At 37.7% G+C, this 16,573-nt stretch overlaps 1 protein-coding gene across 8 annotated transcripts in view; it reads left to right on the top strand.

Moving 5' to 3' along the window:
- The window catches only part of RALGAPA1 (Ral GTPase activating protein catalytic subunit alpha 1), a 141,060-nt gene that overhangs the window by 92,590 nt on the left and 31,897 nt on the right, over positions 1-16,573 (top strand). For all 8 annotated transcript variants that reach the window (XM_082057748.1, XM_082057742.1, XM_082057745.1 and 5 more), the window contains 5 exons: positions 816-1,680; positions 3,187-3,258; positions 4,133-4,256; positions 5,927-6,082; positions 14,724-14,882. In XM_082057748.1, the coding sequence (XP_081913874.1) occupies positions 816-1,680; positions 3,187-3,258; positions 4,133-4,256; positions 5,927-6,082; positions 14,724-14,882 (1,376 nt within the window). The remainder of the gene's footprint in view (positions 1-815; positions 1,681-3,186; positions 3,259-4,132; positions 4,257-5,926; positions 6,083-14,723; positions 14,883-16,573) is intronic.

Below are 16,573 nucleotides of genomic sequence, written 5' to 3' on the forward strand. Positions count from 1 at the left end.
TTTGATAGAAGAATCCAATGCCAATAGAGTACTTGGTTAGCAGAGTGTGCTATAAACATTAAGAAATTCCTTTTGTGAATTTAGATAATGTTGCATGCAAGTGGAAAGTATGCAACAAAGAAGGATGTGGCAAAACCATATTGAAACACTACTGCTTTTCGCAAGATGTATTTCACTTAAGATAGGTGCAGTTAACTTCTATTCCTCCCTGCAAGTTTTTCCAGGCTGAAACTTTTTAAAATGCAGTTGAAGCATGAGATTTGCTTTTGAAAATTTTTGCTGCTGTTAGATTGTGTTTAGTGTAGATAGCCTGGTCTTTAATTTGGTACCTTAAAACCATCCAGCATTATTCCCAACCTAACCTGCAGCTATATACTCCCCAGGGAAATTAAGATGGATTAGAGGTTTTGTGCATCTATGTTCCTTTGTTTCACAATGTAATAATGTGTATAAATATAAAAATCCATTGCAGTTGGAAATGGACGTTTTACAACACAATTATGATCTCTACTTCACTGGATTAAAAAAAAAGATGTATTTTAGAAGAACCATGCTGATTACAAAGCTATGGTAAGGAGGTGTGGTAGACTGTAAATTAGTGAGGATGCTGCTTTAACTATCTTATTATTTTTTCATGCTGTATGTATTTGAGACCAGCATTCATGAAAATACATATTTTCCATTACTGAGTTGGCTATATCATAACCCTGCAGTGCTTGTCCTCTGTTTAAGACTCAACGAGGAAGAGGAGACCAAAAGAAATACAGAAATCTCAGTGTTGTTTTCTTCTGAAACCTGTATTCTTTCTCTTGCAGTGAAAAGTCACATGCAACAAGGGTTAATTTCTGTTGCTGCTCGTACTGTGATAACACATCTAGTCAACCACTTAGGCCACTACCCCATGAGCGGAGGTCCTGCTATGCTAACCAGTCAAGTGTGTGAAAACAATGACAATCCATACAGTGAAAGTCCCGAACTTTCTCCTGAACTTTTTGAGAAACCAAACCTTCAATTCTTTGTGTTAAACAATACTTCCCTGGTGTCTTGCATACAAATCCAAGCAGAAGACGACATGCCTGGGGGAGGATTGTCTGCTGGACTTGCATCTGCTAATTCAAATGTTAGAATTATAGTGCGTGATCTATCTGGCAAATACTCATGGGATTCGGCCATTTTGTATGGACCATCATCTCTGTGTGGATCTTCACAACAAACGTCTTTTGCACTTTCATTATCTCAACAAGATAAACCAGAAGATGCTCTTTCATCCTTTGAGCATGTGGAAGATGTATCTGCAAGGGATGGAATTACACTCCAAGTAAAAAAGAAATTTAGAGACACTGTACCAACATGGGATACAATTAGGGATGAAGAAGATGCCCTTGATGAGCTCTTGCAGTATTTAGGTGTTACAAGCCCTGAATGCTTACAGAGAACTGGTGTCTCACTCAACATTCCTGCCCCTCAACCAGTCTGCATCTCAGAGAAGCAGGAGAACGATGTCATCAATGCAATTCTGAAACAGCACACAGAAGAGAGGGAGTTTGTTGAAAAGCATTTCAATGATTTGAATATGAGGGCTATGGAGCAGGACGAGCCAACCTCACAAAAGCCCCAGTCAGCATTTTACTACTGCAGATTACTTCTCAGTATACTGGGAATGAATTCTTGGGATAAAAGGTAATGTGGAAAGACTAAGACTCACAATTTAAGAACTTTCTTTTAAGGAATTATGCTATTTTTGCTGCATAATAATAGTTGATCATGGAGTGGGCGAAGCCAAAAATACTTCAGGCCAGCCAACAAAAGAGAAAAGGGGATGTGCAAATAGGGGGAAAATGGAAGTTTTCTGCATTTGAACGTGTCATTCAGAGAGAGAGAAAGGAGGAGCCTGTTGCCTTCATTGCTATTTATGTTCTTCAGAAAAATGTTTGAAGGAGAATTGAAGGTGTGATATCTTTTCAAATAGTCCTTTCACCAGTTGCACTAAGGGGTGCTACCTTGGTAAAGAAGGCATCTTTTATGCTGTCTTTGCTTCCCATGTATGTTCCTGCAAAAAAATCATTACCTTTCTGTGCCAGAATGAGACTCTGAAAGTGTTGTATTCTCAGCTGCTGTGTTGCTGGACAGTGTCCTGCTGCTTTGCCTGCTAGGAGCATGCAGCCCCAAGGCATTTTATCTGCGTTAGCTAACCAGAAAGATGTGTCCCCTACTATTTATTTCAGCTTTGGCAATTTTTGGGTATTGTTCAGAACAACAGGAGACAAGCCAGGTTCAGTTACAAAAGTAGTGTCTCGGTTTACATTATTATTTTTGTGTGGGTGTGGTTGGGTATATGTCTGCATATACACGTGGGTATGTGCAAATACAAGCACCCTAGAATTTAAGGGTCAAATAGCTGTCAAATTCTGTATTAGAGGCATTGTAATATTTTCTCACTATAAAGGGAAGTGAATACTCTGTAAAGCAAAAATAATATGTGTCACTGAGATATCACTGGAATGAGACAAAATTTTGGTGTTATAGCCCTTCTTATTTGTGTCTTTAATTCCTCAAGTCAGTCTGGTTTTGAACAGTACTGCTCTTAAACTCATTCCACTGTGTTTTATGGGAAACATCTTTAGTGCCGTTTAAAAGAAATGAAGAAGGCCTTTCTTGCTGTAACATACTGGTTTGTTTTTCTTTAAATTGTTACAGCTGGCTGGGTGACCGGTGAGCTGTGTTCTGCTCTCTTCTGCAGTTCAGCGTAGCAAAACCTCTGTGTTTACTGCGCTAGTTCCCTAGGACAGTAGATTATGGGACTGTCTCTTGTTACTAAGCCCATATATTTGGCCTAGTAAAGTGTGCAGCTTACATATGCATTGAAGAGAGTTCTGTCTGTTCTTCTGCAGAATGGAGATTGATCAAGGTTAATTGATCCAATAGGTTGACAGAAGAAAGGAAAGAATTAAAGGTTGTACTCCAGGCTATAATGGATATAGAAGATTTCCTGGAGTAAAAAAACACAACCACCTTGTATATTTTTGAAAAGATATCTTAATATTTTAGATAAGGAAGAACTATTAAAAAGGCAAAAGCATTTGTTGGCTGTTCTCGCATGGACCTGGAGATGTTTCTGTACCATTCTTGTACTATTCTGTATCCATCACTGAACAGGTGTTAAGAGTTCCAAATTTCTCTATTTAGAAGGAGCTTTCATCTGCTGAAGAAAAATGAGAAGTTACTTCGAGAACTCAGAAATTTGGACTCAAGACAGTGGTAAATTCCTCTAATGACTACCTACGTATTTGTTTTAAGTGTGCTTGCACTTACATGGCTCTAATTGCATAGATTTGAGAGCTGAAGTAATTTTGTAAATTATTAATGTATTTTGCATTGTACTGTAGTTATTAGTATTATATTGAAGTTATTTATAGAGTGAAACTCTACAAGTAGTATATAATGAGATAGAACAAACTTCAAAATAATGTAAAATTATAAACATTTGTATGCATAACATGGAGTAGTTTTGAAACTTTGATATAACAAAATCTCCACATTTTAAACTTGTGCTAATTGTTGAGCTGTTTTCCAGTGCTTTTAGTAGTTGAAGACATCAAATTGGAGTTGCAGCACAGAATTAAAAGAATTAAAAGCTTTGAATTATTTTTTGTAGAAGGTGAAATAAAGTCCAGTGGAGGTTTCAGAAGTGTGAGAAACCCCATTCAACTGCTCCAGTGTCTCACAGCAAGCTGTGAACAGAAGACATTGCTGTAGTACTTAAGATTCTCCATTCAGTTGCATAAGCAGCAGTGTTGATAATGCCCATGTTGCAGGTTTCACTCGTTTCAGAAGGCCAGTTATTCCACTAGCAGTTGGTGCTGCCAGCACCATCCTGCATCTCAGAAGTGATGAAAGGGCTAAATGCTGTTCATGTAGAGCAAAACTTCAGACTCTAGAGGAGACCAGACTAGAAAAGACGAGTGGGAATATGGAAATGTAGAAGGTATTCAAAAAGAAGCTATGCAGTTGTACTTTACTTTCACTATCTTTTTTGATGTTTTAAAAGCCACGTTCTGTGCGTGCTGTTTGCATAGTTGGGTTTCATATTAGTAAAGGCACTGTCATGCAGTGACCATTCTCTGTTCTACAGCCGAGAGACACACAAGATCGCGGTGTTTTATGTTGCTGAGGGACAAGAAGATAAACACTCCATTCTTACTAATACTGGAGGAAGTCAAGCCTATGAAGATTTTGTAGCTGGTCTTGGCTGGGAGGTATTTATTAAAATATCTTTATATTAAGTCTGTTTACAGAGAAAATTATAAATCCCTTTAGATTTTATAAGTCTTTGGCTCTTTAGCATTACTCACAAGTACTGAAATACTGTTTTGCAAGTAGGATGTAAAGAATAATTCTGGATTTAATTCTATTAGCAATACCAGCTATATAATTTTACAGTCTTTCAATTTAAGAAGCTCTGTGCAGGCAGAGATGATTCTTTAATGTTCAGTCATGTACTTGGCTTTCATGGACTGATTAAGAGGCATCTTGATTTCCCTGTAGGCCTGTAAAGTCCATTGAAGTTTGAGATTTGCTCAAATTTGGGAATCAAAAAAATACAAATGTGAGCTTCTCTCATGCATCCTTCTTCCTGCCTTTCACTGCAGGCACCTGTCTGTTCGCACACTCTGCTGCCATGTCTCTTCTAGCACTCAGAAACACTGCGATGTACCCCAGAATCTAAACAGACTTGCAACTCTTTAGTCACTAGTTAGATACTGTTATGAGGATTTCCTTTCTTGCATTCTTTCTTTCTGCCCACGTAGGTTTAACTTCCATTGTAAAGTTCAACTCCTCACTGTTGCACAGAGGTACAGGAATCACTCCTGTTCCTGGCTGTCTGTGTAAGAATCTGCAGGTTGTCTGTTCCTCTTGTGACTTGTGTTCATCAGGAGTGTGCACATGAGCGTCCATCTTATTTGTTCTTTTCGTACTCCTTAGGTATATAACAGCACTGCTAGATTAGCTACATGGATAACGGCTCTGACTTTTCCACAGGAACAGAGAAAAATTACTAGAAGTCTGTGCTATCACGAACACAGATATTTATTTCCCACATTCCTGATTCTTCAGGAGAAAAAAAAAAATTACATTATTGTCTTCAAATATCCTTCTTTAGTAGGTTAATTCTCTTAGCCTTTGTTAGCCGGATTAAAGAGTTGCTAATTTGGATTAATATTCCATGATGAGACATTTAATATTTTAACCTCTTAACATTAAATTCTGGATCCTTTATTAACAGAAAAGCAAATATATCCCATGTGGGCAGAGATTAAATGTATTCACCTCTGAGATGTAGCTTTCTTTAGACACTGTTGTAAAAGTGAAATAGCACATTAAACATGCTCATTTATTTCGGTGCCGAACTATTTCCCATAGAACTAAGACCTACAAACTTATTTTTGAATTTTCCATTAATTTCCTGTGATTCTTTTCGTATTCACGGAATGAAAATTTCTCATGAAAATTATGGAAGGTAACAAGACAATTTAAAATTGTCTGGCTCTCACACAGGATTTCTTCAGAGCTCAGGTTAAGGCTGATGTAGTATCACAGAATTTTTAAAAATTCAAAAAGCACATGTAAGTGACTGAAATCAACTGATCAGGGAATAGCGCAGTAAATATTAATGTACACAACCTTTCCTTTTCTCTAAACTTCTCTTCCCAGCAGCATCTAGGGCGACCGTGGAACATAGAATGCCACTACACTGCAGATTTCCAGTCTAGTCAGCCAGTCTGAGCTCTTTGAGAAAAGCATAATGGTACTATTGTGAAAAGGGCTGTACTTTTAAAAATTCACTTGAAAGTGCATTTCAGAGTGTAAAAAATGTATTTATCACCTGATGTATTTTTTCCTAATGCTTCCTGGGTTTTACTTCTAGGTAAATCTCACAAACCATTGTGGCTTTATGGGAGGACTGCAAAAAAACAAAAGCACTGGACTGACCACTCCATATTTTGCTACCTCGACAGTAGAAGTAATGTTCCATGTGTCAACAAGAATGCCTTCTGATTCAGATGACTCTTTAACAAAAAAGGTAGGGGTTTCTGAATAACATATTTTCTTTTGATAATAAACCCAGAGAAATTAGAGTCAAAGAAAATCCAGTAACTTTTTCTGAAAAACAACAACAATAACAAAACAGAAACAGAACCAAAAACAAACACATAGCACCTTTATGTGCTAATAGCTGGTATTTTACTGACGTAGGCTAAGCCATATATATTATTCTCTACCAATTTCAAATTTTGCCGTACTGGTGATTTTTGCCACTGTTGCACATGTTGGCAGGATCACATGTACAGTGGTGAAAAATGAAGGGAGTTGATGGTTTGTGTAGAAGAAAAAGCATTAAGTCCAAATTATGTTTTAGTACTTTGAGATTTTAAATGCCAATTAATAAATATGTGGTGGGTACATTCTAAGATGAGTTTTAATTCACTGAAGAGTCACGTGTAATTAACACAATTTTTCCTTTAAAAAAAAAAATTAAGAATTCAACAATGCTTATTTTGTAGATAAGGTGTTTTATCTTGGAGCAGGCACAGATGCTCAACAGTGATATGATCTCTCATAGCCACATGAAGGAAATAATGGTCTTCTGTATTGGTATTTTTTTCTTTAGAATTTAATAAATTCCACATTAGTGATAACAAGTTACAGTCTCAAACCTGTGTCCTATTATAAATGAACAATTGGCTATCACTGTCCCCTGTTCTGCGTACATACATCTTCAGATGTGCTAATCCATTCAGTAGACACGTTAATGAGCACTGGTTGAAGTGTAATATTGGAGGAGCTGAAGCTGGTTGACCTCTGCATGGAGTTTAATACTTGTAATTAAATTAGACAGTAGACAGTTAGTAAAGAGAGAAATGGCCATGCCTCTGGCAAGCTTCAATTATTAATGGCTTTTTTGTTCTTTGTGTTCAACTTGACAAAAAAAATAGTATTGTTATTGTTATTATTATAGACTGACTGAGTTCTAACTTCTCACTGACACATCATAGGTTGGTTTGTTTGGTGGGTTTTTTTTAAATTAAATGGTGTTTTTTCTTGTATGCCTATGGTGCTGGGTCCTTTCTGTTCTTTATTTCCTGAAGTAGAGCCAGGATAATACTTAGGTTGTTAAAAGATTTCTAAAAATGGTTTAATAGCAAAAATAACTAATTTTAAAATAAGGTTGTTGCTTTTGTTCCAGTATAGAGCAGTGTTTATGTATATATATTTTTTTTTTCTTTTTTTTTCTTAAGTTGCCTGGCTTCTGTATTTTTTAAACAGAAACTTGTTTTTATGAAACACAGCTTGTAATTATCCTTACAATGTTTGTTTATAATCTCTTGGAATTAGAGCATTAAAAAGTGTTGACAGGGCGGGGAAGATGTGTCACAGTGAAAATATTAATTAAATAATCTGCAAATATTGTGGACTTAAGCAGAACACACGTGCAAGACTTCCAGGAGCAGCCCAAATCTCCATAGAGCATTTCCTGCCAGGCAAGGGTCGGTACTGGTCCAGACCTGAGATTCCACTGGTGACAGTGGTGTCAGCTGGACTTCTTAGCAGCTCCAGCTTGCCCCAGGCCTGTTTCTCTCTTCTTTTACCCACAATCTCACTCTTGTAATTTGGAATATTTGAGGTCTGTATAGATATGTAGAGTGTATCAGAAGATTGAGATTATGTTTGTAGCTCAGCTACTGATGGGCCGGTTAATCAAACCACTTTGTTTCTGTGTCGCTTTCTTTCCTGTTCTTCCTCAGTATCTTTTTTTTTGTTTTTATTTTTAAGTTTCCCGGTGATTGGAGGCTTGTGAGCCTGCTTGTAAGTGTCTCCTCCCTTCCCTAACATATTTTGGTCCATTTCAATAAAATTTAGTAAAGACGTGTTAAAGGTGTTAATTTCGTGTATATTCAATGAAGATAGGCTAGGTAAAGGAGGCAGAGTGAGAGAGACTCTTAGTGCTCCTACTCAGCAGATAGAGGCTGCATGGGCAGAAGCATTAGACCTCAAGGAACCAGCAGCAGCGAGTGATGCTATCAAAGTCATCCCAACCTTGAGAAAAGCATCAAGTGAAGTTTGCATCTTGGGAGAAACCAGCAAGTAGTATCACAGAATCACAGAATGTTAGGGATTGGAAGGGACCTCGAAGGATCATCTAGTCTAATCCCCCCGCTGGAGCAGGAACACCTAGATGAGGTTACACAGGACTGTGTCCAGGTGGGTTTTGAATGTCTCCAGAGGAGACTCCACAACCTCCCTGGGCAGCCTGTTCCAATGTTCTCTTACCCTCACTGAGGAGGAGTTTCTTCTCAAATTTAAGTGGAACCTCCTGTATTCCAGTTTGTACCCATTGCCCCTCGTCCTATCACTGGTTGTCACGAAGAAGAACCTGGTTCCATCCTCATGACACTCACCCTTTACATATTTATAAACATTAATGAGGTCACCCCTCAGTCTCCTCCAAGCTAAAGAGACCCAGCTCCCTCAGCCTTTCCTCATCAGGGAGATGTTCCACTCCCTTAATCATCTTGATTGCCCTGCGCTGGACTCTCTCCAGCAGTTCCCTGTCCTTCTTGAACTGAGGGGCCCAGAGCTGGACACAATATTCCAGATGTGGTCTCACCAGGGCAGAGCAGAGGGGAAGGAGAACCTCTCTTGAACTACTAACCACCCCCCTTCTAATACACCCCAGGATGCCATTGGCCTTCTTGGCCACAAGGGCACAGTGCTGGCTCATGGTCATCCTGATGTCCACCAGGACCCCCAGGTCCCTTTCCCCTACGCTGCTCTCTAATAGGTCATTCCCCAACTTATACTGGAACCTGGGGTTGGTTCCCGCCCAGATGCAAGACTCTACACTTGCCCTTGTTATATTTAATTAAATTTTTCCCCGCCCAACTCTCCAACTTGTCCAGGTCTCTCTGGATGGCAGCACAGCCTTCTGGCGTGTCAGCCACTCCTCCCAGCTTGGTGTCATCAGCAAACTTGCTGATAGTACACTCTGTTCCCTCATCCAAATCGTTGATGAATATACTGAATCGTACTGGTCCCAGTACTGACCACTGAGGGACTCCGCTAGATACATGCCTCCAACTGAACTCTGTCCCATTGAGCACAACTCTCTGGCTTCTTCTGGAGACATGAGTAGGAAAACAGGCTTAATTCTTTTTGTAGTTTTGCTACTGCTCATGCTGCTTAGGCTGAGCACGTCAGCACAAGGAATGTGTTTTATGAGATGCTGTGCAGCTCACACACACTATAGGGGACCTCAAAATGTTTTGAGAACTGTGTATGTGCTAACAACTGTCATTGTTCTGAGTGCATGTACTGTTCATGACCTCCAGAGAAACTTGAGTTTTGAGCTTCTGTGCAGATCTTTCCTGTGCTTTCTTTGTCTGTCTCATTCAATGGGAGAAAACAAGCAATCTTGCAGTAGTTGGCTTAGAACTGCTGCTGGTTTTTATGTTATAACTGTGCCTAGAGGTGCATGATAGGTTCATCTTATAAATGGAAATTAAATTAAATTAAAACAAAACTTCTTCCTGACAGTCCAGCCACTGCAAAATCAAGATTCTGCTGTTTCAGAGGCTAAGCCAATTTTAAACTTATTTTCCATCAGTCTTACAGGATAGTAAATAAAACTTTTGAAGTGTCTTGGATACCTCTGAAGCATTTCTTTCTGAAGATATGAACAAGAGCAAGGAGACATGAAATCAGGGAGAACAGATCAAAATCCTCTGCATGTGTAAAGGAACTTAACATTGAAATGCATATATGATAGGTATTTACTTTGCAAATAGTAAATTAAAGATTTGATGCTGATAATGCAATCCATTTTGTTTTTCTTAGAATTAAAGGTTAGAGTAAAGAGTATTTACACTATCCTTACAAGAACAAATTGCAAAGAAAATATCAGGATCAAATGAGACTGTGAAGACTCTGTTCATTGAGTAAGAAAGCTCAAGTGTGTGCCTCTGCAGCTTATCACCTGTCTAGCTCCTCCTTCCTTAGCCTGATAAAGCAGTGAAGGCATTGTAGGTGAGAATATTACACACAAGACATGTAAATAAAAAGTAGTAGTGTTATTAATGATTGGAACACTAATTCATCATGGGCTTTGGGTGTATTATTAATACATGATTCTAGGTTATGTGTGACATCATCCCAACCACATAAAAGATTCAGAGCTCGCAGTATTTATAGCTAGGGTGTTTTTATTGCGCTATTAACATGTATTGAGAACTTGAAAGTTTACAGATGTAAATTATTAGTGCAATATTTTTTTGGAGTTACAATTAAGTACACGTTGCTTTAAAAACAAATAAACAAAAACACACCATAGTTGCTGAAACAAAGTTCTGTGAGAAATTCAACTAGAGGGTGCATATGCTGTAGACAGCAGTGCTGCGTACATGTAACGGGCAAAAGTAGCTGCAGTAAGCCATTACTTCAGATGTTTCTGCTCCTTCTGTTCTTTTTGTAATGAACACTTTCATTTTTGACGGAGAAAAAAGTTGGGGCTAGCTGTCGTATCATGAGAAAATATAATAGCCTTTTTTCTGCCTCCTTTAGGTAAGTGGGTATTAGAAATTACAGTAATTTTGGCAAGAGTTCAAGGGTTAATGCAACAGATAAATAAAAGGAATTTTCTGTAAATTGGGCCCTGCATTATTTCACTTGTCTTGCCTTTCCAGACCTAACTCATTTAATTTTAAAAAGTAAATACTTAAATTCTTCCTGACAGTGTGCTTTGCTTTTACTATCGTTTATTACTTCAATTATACTTGGTATCACTTAGAACAATCTACCATTTGGAAATTTCAGTATAGCCTGCAGCTCAGTATTAAGTCTGGCTGCTATTGTAACATGTACAGCATATGACACTAATGTATCAAAATTAGATTTGATCATCCCTCCTGGTTATATTTATTTCACATTTCTTTTGTATTCAGTTAACATAAATGTATTAGGAGAGCTGACACATGATGATGGCTGTAGAGTAAGAATATTTTAAAGTATTTTGAGTTAAATTTGAAATTTCAGGTAACCTAAGAGTCAGTCATTTTTATATATTTGTTTTAATGGAGTAGAGTTTCAAAGCAAGCCTAAAAAAATCTGTTTGTCTCTGACATCTCCTCGGGGCTGTCTTCCCGACAGCTCAGGTTCAAAATGGCTAAAACAGAGCTCTTAATCTCTTTCTCATTGCCACCTTTCTGGATCACCACGGATAACATGGCCATTGTGCCTGTCACTTGTGCCCATAGCCTGAAATCATCTTTAATTTGGTCCACTTTCTGGATTCTTACATTCAGTCTGTGCCTAAGACTCTGTTCTTTTTTTTTTTTTCTACATAACATTTCTTGGAATATTACCTTGCCGTACACACAGTTAAAATTTATCCGCTATATCCTTAAGTCTTACTTTCTCTGCCCTTGACATTCATTCTTGAAGAATGCTGCTATAAAAGACATTTTTCTAATCTTTAACACCTTTTTACAGTTTCTTTGCATTTTTCAATCTCCATTTTGTTTCTTGCCTTACTCTTGAATAATAAACTCTCTAGAGCAGTTTGATCTGCATTTATGCAGTATTTAGCATTTTAGAATATTGGTATATTACCTGCAGTTTCAGGTGTTACAGCTATATTGTATTCCTGGTACTTACGTCTCTAATGCGGATTTGCACTTTGTTTTGCTTACTGTGATACACACACATACAAAGGTGTCTACTCTTGAAAACAGAATAGACATAGAATAGAATAATGTATCCAGAATTTAATTCTTCTCCAGACACACTGATGAAATCAACAACACGCTATCTAGTTTACTTGTCTATTATTTTTGTCAGTCTTCTACCTCTTGTAATGGAAACAAGGCATTGATAATAATTTTGATCTTGAGTAATTTACATGTTGTTATAAACCACGATTCACAGTTTATAGCATCATCTACCTACTCACACCGTCTGATTTTGACTTACAATCCATTATATGTCACAGAGATGCCATTCTAAGCTTCACTCAAACTGGACCTTGTCTTGGTAATAATCATGAGGCGAAGCACACCTGACAGGACTTGGAATAATCTGATTAATTTTACTTTTCCTCCAAATAAATTAGTGCTTTTAGCCTGGAATGTATCCTCACACCTTTGTGAGGGTATAAGACAAACTTTGAAATTGGAGAGAAAAGTCAGTGGTAGCTTTGGTACCCTTGGCATCCAAAAATGTGTTCCTTGTCAGTAGTCCTCCTCCTGAAATAACCATACAATACGCTTGTATCACACCAAAATCTGTGTTGATCTGATGTGAAAGCGTGCATCAGTAGCCATGCTCTGTCTGGGTAGCTCTCACAGGCGTGCAAGAACTGATGTCCTGTCTGATGAGCCATGGGTATCAGTAACAGGTACTCAGGGGCAGCCTTTGATAATGGAAATTCAGAGGCAGTGACGCCTTCAAGAAGTTGCACTGGCTAAACTCTCTGTATGTTTTGGATTTTAAAACCATGTATTTGCATGTACCATCTCTTGTTTGTAACAGTGTATGAGTTTGTTGTCTTTGGGTTCAAAGACAGTAAGTGAAGGAGGGCCAATTCTTCTGGTAAACAGTTCAGTATTGCTGAATTGGAAAGGCTGCACTGCAGTGATGGGTGTATCAGTCCTAGTCCTTTTTGGCATTCAGTTGAATGAGTTCAGTTCAGTCATTGCACCAGATGGCTGTCCCTCAGTCTAGGATAATGTAGTTTTTTCATCTTCCACAAGATTTCATATCTAAACTGATTTGCCTCTTGATTTCTCGTTGGTTATGCAGCCTCATCCTTCCTGAGCTTTTCACTCACCTCCAAGTGTAGGCCCATCGGTCCCGCATGCCCTTCTGTTGTTATCATATTTCAACAGATAGTTTGACTGTCACTTCACCTAGGAAGGTAGGAGAGGTTCGGGCCCTCAGAATGATTCCACAGTTCATTGTCTTTTATGACATTCGTCACTGCTAAGTGTCCTCCAGGGTTTCTGCAGCTGGTGTTTGCATGTTGCACATCAGTCATTCGGGTCGTTGCCTGGTTTCATTCTAATTTAGTGAAATAAAACTCAGCAAAGTGAATGTTGCTATAACCAATTCTTTTGTTGGGCTGGGTTTACCATTGGCACAAGGACGTCCCTAAGTGCTGTTCAGAATAATTCAGCCATCTACAAAAGAGGCAAGAACAGCTCACTTCAAAGGAACTGCAGTCATTGGAGATTAGATGTATCATGTGGCCCAGGCAAAACAAACAACTTGTTGAGCATCAGACAAAATGCAGGGTATTGATGCCATCTGTCCTTTGCCCCGTCCAGCACTGTTGTAGAAATACAACCCTGTTTTTCAGTCCGATACAATTTAAAGGCAGCAGAGAAGAGCAGAAGTGGCTTCTTTTTTCCTTTTGTCTTTTGAAGTCTGATGCTGACAACCGGTATAACCCTTCAGAGAAGATGAAGGTAGCATTCCAGGAGGTTTTGTGATATAAACAAGTGAATACTTGCAATGAAATTTCTCTGACTGCGTGTGTTGTGCTTTTGTTTAAAGTGCAGTTAGGTTCTGAAAATGAATACAGAAAATTGTTGCTTTTTCATATACTAATAACTTCTCGTAAGTGCTCAGATTAGTATCTGCACGCTACCTGTTAACAGCAGTTCACAGTGCTGTCCTTTGAATAACATCAAGGCAATTGTTTGATATATTCTACCTCCCTAAAGCTGTGCAAACAAACTGAAAACTGTGGGTGAAGACAATTGTCAGCTATAGCTGGTGATGTACAAGGAGGAAAAAAATCAAATTTCAGCTTGGATTTTCAGAAGTAGCCCTTACTGGAAAGAAACTCACATTTAATAATCTGAATGTATTTGATCAGTATATGTAAAGCCTTTCACTATGGTGTTAACATTTGTTTATCAGATGATAACATTTAGCAGAAGGAGCATATTGGAGTTTCAGTGCAGATAATTCCAAAGCCTTCACAATATTCCTTAATCTGGTTATAAAATTACAACTGAGGATACAGCATGGATTTTGAGGAATGCATATGATAATTCTGAGACAAATCAAGAGCCGTTTGGGGTGTTTTGGGGGGGATGGGGTGAGTTATTTTTACAAAGGTATACAGATTTCATGGGAAATGAGCATTTAGTTTAGGTAAACTAGGGGCTATGGAAAGTACAGTAGCGATTCTCCTTTAAAAGCTGTTCATTTGTACTAGCCTGTTTGGAATTACCTAGAATGATGAGATTAAAGACTACTCAGATTTGTAGCTTTTAAACAGATGTTTCTTCATATCCTGTAAAGGTTCGTATAAAATTTAGTAATTCACTGCCTGCTTTAAAGCATTTTAGTAAATCAGATTGGATAACTCTGCATTCTTGAGATAATATCAACAAAATTTTAACTTTCAGTAGAAAACATATTGACATATCTGTAAATTTAAATAGACATTGGCACCAATGTATAAAACTCTATAGCACAAACCCATGCTGTGAACTAATACTGTCATTGAAATTGTATGAGAACTATAGTGTAATTCAGTTATTTTATTAATTTTTCTTAATTTCTTTTTGGTGGATTTGTCCTTTTGAAATATAAGAATGTGGTATAGCTGCATGGCTATAGAATATATTCAAACTGATGGATTTTTATCCCTACTTTTCCAGCTAAGACATTTAGGAAATGATGAAGTACACATTGTCTGGTCAGAGCATACTCGAGATTATAGAAGAGGAATAATTCCAACAGAATTTGGTGATGTTCTTATAGTTATCTATCCCATGAAGAACCATATGTTCAGTATCCAGATCATGAAAAAGCCTGAGGTAAGGAGCTTTTTCTTTTGTGTTTCCTTTGTATGTTTAATTTGAACTGAATTTTGTTTAGAAAAGATGGATACCACAAAGTGATGTGTCTTTAAGAATGACAGTTGCAGTGGTGGTAGGAGAAGGAGGAAGAGCTCACTGAGTATGGTACATAGTAAAATCAGTAACTTGAAATTGCAAAGGCCTGATCCTGTCAAGCGTATCTGCTAACATCATAAACTGGGAACAAATCTTGAACATCCTGCATAATCGTTTAAATATGAAGATAAACTTGGCAAACTTTTAAATCAAATTTGATACATGAGTCTGGGAGTTGAATAATAGCCTGTTCCAGCTTTCTCCATCTCTGTCATATTCCCCTTTTTTCTTCTCAAGGCAAGTTTTCACTTTCTCCTTGGCTCCACACAAGAATTTGGAGATTAAGTCAGCAAAGCAAGACTGTTCAGCTTGAGGCATATGAACACACGTTCTTCCTCAAATGTCTGTGCTGGCCCTGTTATTAAAACCGTGGTTTAGGGTAGCGAATGCTGACTGAGTAAAAGTAGTTATGAATGTTTGCACTGCGAAATTTGTGTGTGATGTCACTTGCCATTAATTTCTATACTTTAAATATATTTTTTTTCTAGAAGCACTAATATTCATAAATGAAGTATGACAGAAATAGGATTCCCTCTATCTGATGATAGGCATGAAGTGATACCCAGTATATGGTCTTGTTATTACTGGGTTCCTTATGTTTTTAATTAATAATATATTCTTTCTCTTACTACTTTAATACAAAGAGTTATATTATCAAGGATGTGCAGGCTAAGAAGGAAAAAGAAAACTGCTGATAGCAGGGATTGTTATTAGTCCAGCAAGAGGTCCTTGTACATGAAAAAAGAGCTGCCTTCTATCAGATTGCAGTATTCTCAAAACTACATTAAATGGCTGATGGCAAAAATAATACAGGGATATAAAATTATTTTGCAGCATTGTTTTCATCTTAGCAGCAAGAATATTTATTGTACGCTCTGCTCCCTGTGGTGACCTGATGCACAAACTTTGCTGCTCTTCACATGCTTTATGCTAGTAGCTTTAGGACTTTATTCACACATACAGGAAATGAAGATACTTAATATAGTTTTAATTATTTTTTTAATTGCAAAATGATGATTGATTAGAGAAAATCGTAATGCCAAAACATAAGATCCATCTGTTCTGTAAACCTTTTGGGTGCCACCTATACTAAACATCAAGGGGTTTTTTACAGATCTCACAAATAGAGCTTTACACTTGGGGTCTGAAGAGGCCAAACTTTCACCACAGATCTCTCCTGTGAAGGGTTTACAGTCTCTTTGTATAGATACCATAGAAAGATAGAAGAAGAAGAGAAAATGGAAGGAGAGGGTTTGTCTGCCAGTAATTGTATGACAGTTGCACGTTGAATTGGTCCTTATGGACATGTTATATCTAAAGCTATGTTAAATATTGTTTTTAAAATTGAGTAATTATTCATTTTGCTTCTTACCACCTACAGTATTGTCATCTAGCCCTTTCAACCTCATAAACATCATATGCATGACTGTTCCTAGGATTTTGGCAGCAAATGTTGGAAATAAGCTTTGATGAGATGTAGTATTCAAATGGTTGCTTAATTTTCTTCAAATGCTATGTTATCTGTTACCAAGGATATCAAGCAGTTATGTGGC

The sequence above is a fragment of the Streptopelia decaocto genome (genome assembly GCF_964273445.1).
Source record: "Streptopelia decaocto genome assembly, chromosome: 7".
NCBI lineage: Eukaryota > Metazoa > Chordata > Aves > Columbiformes > Columbidae > Streptopelia > Streptopelia decaocto.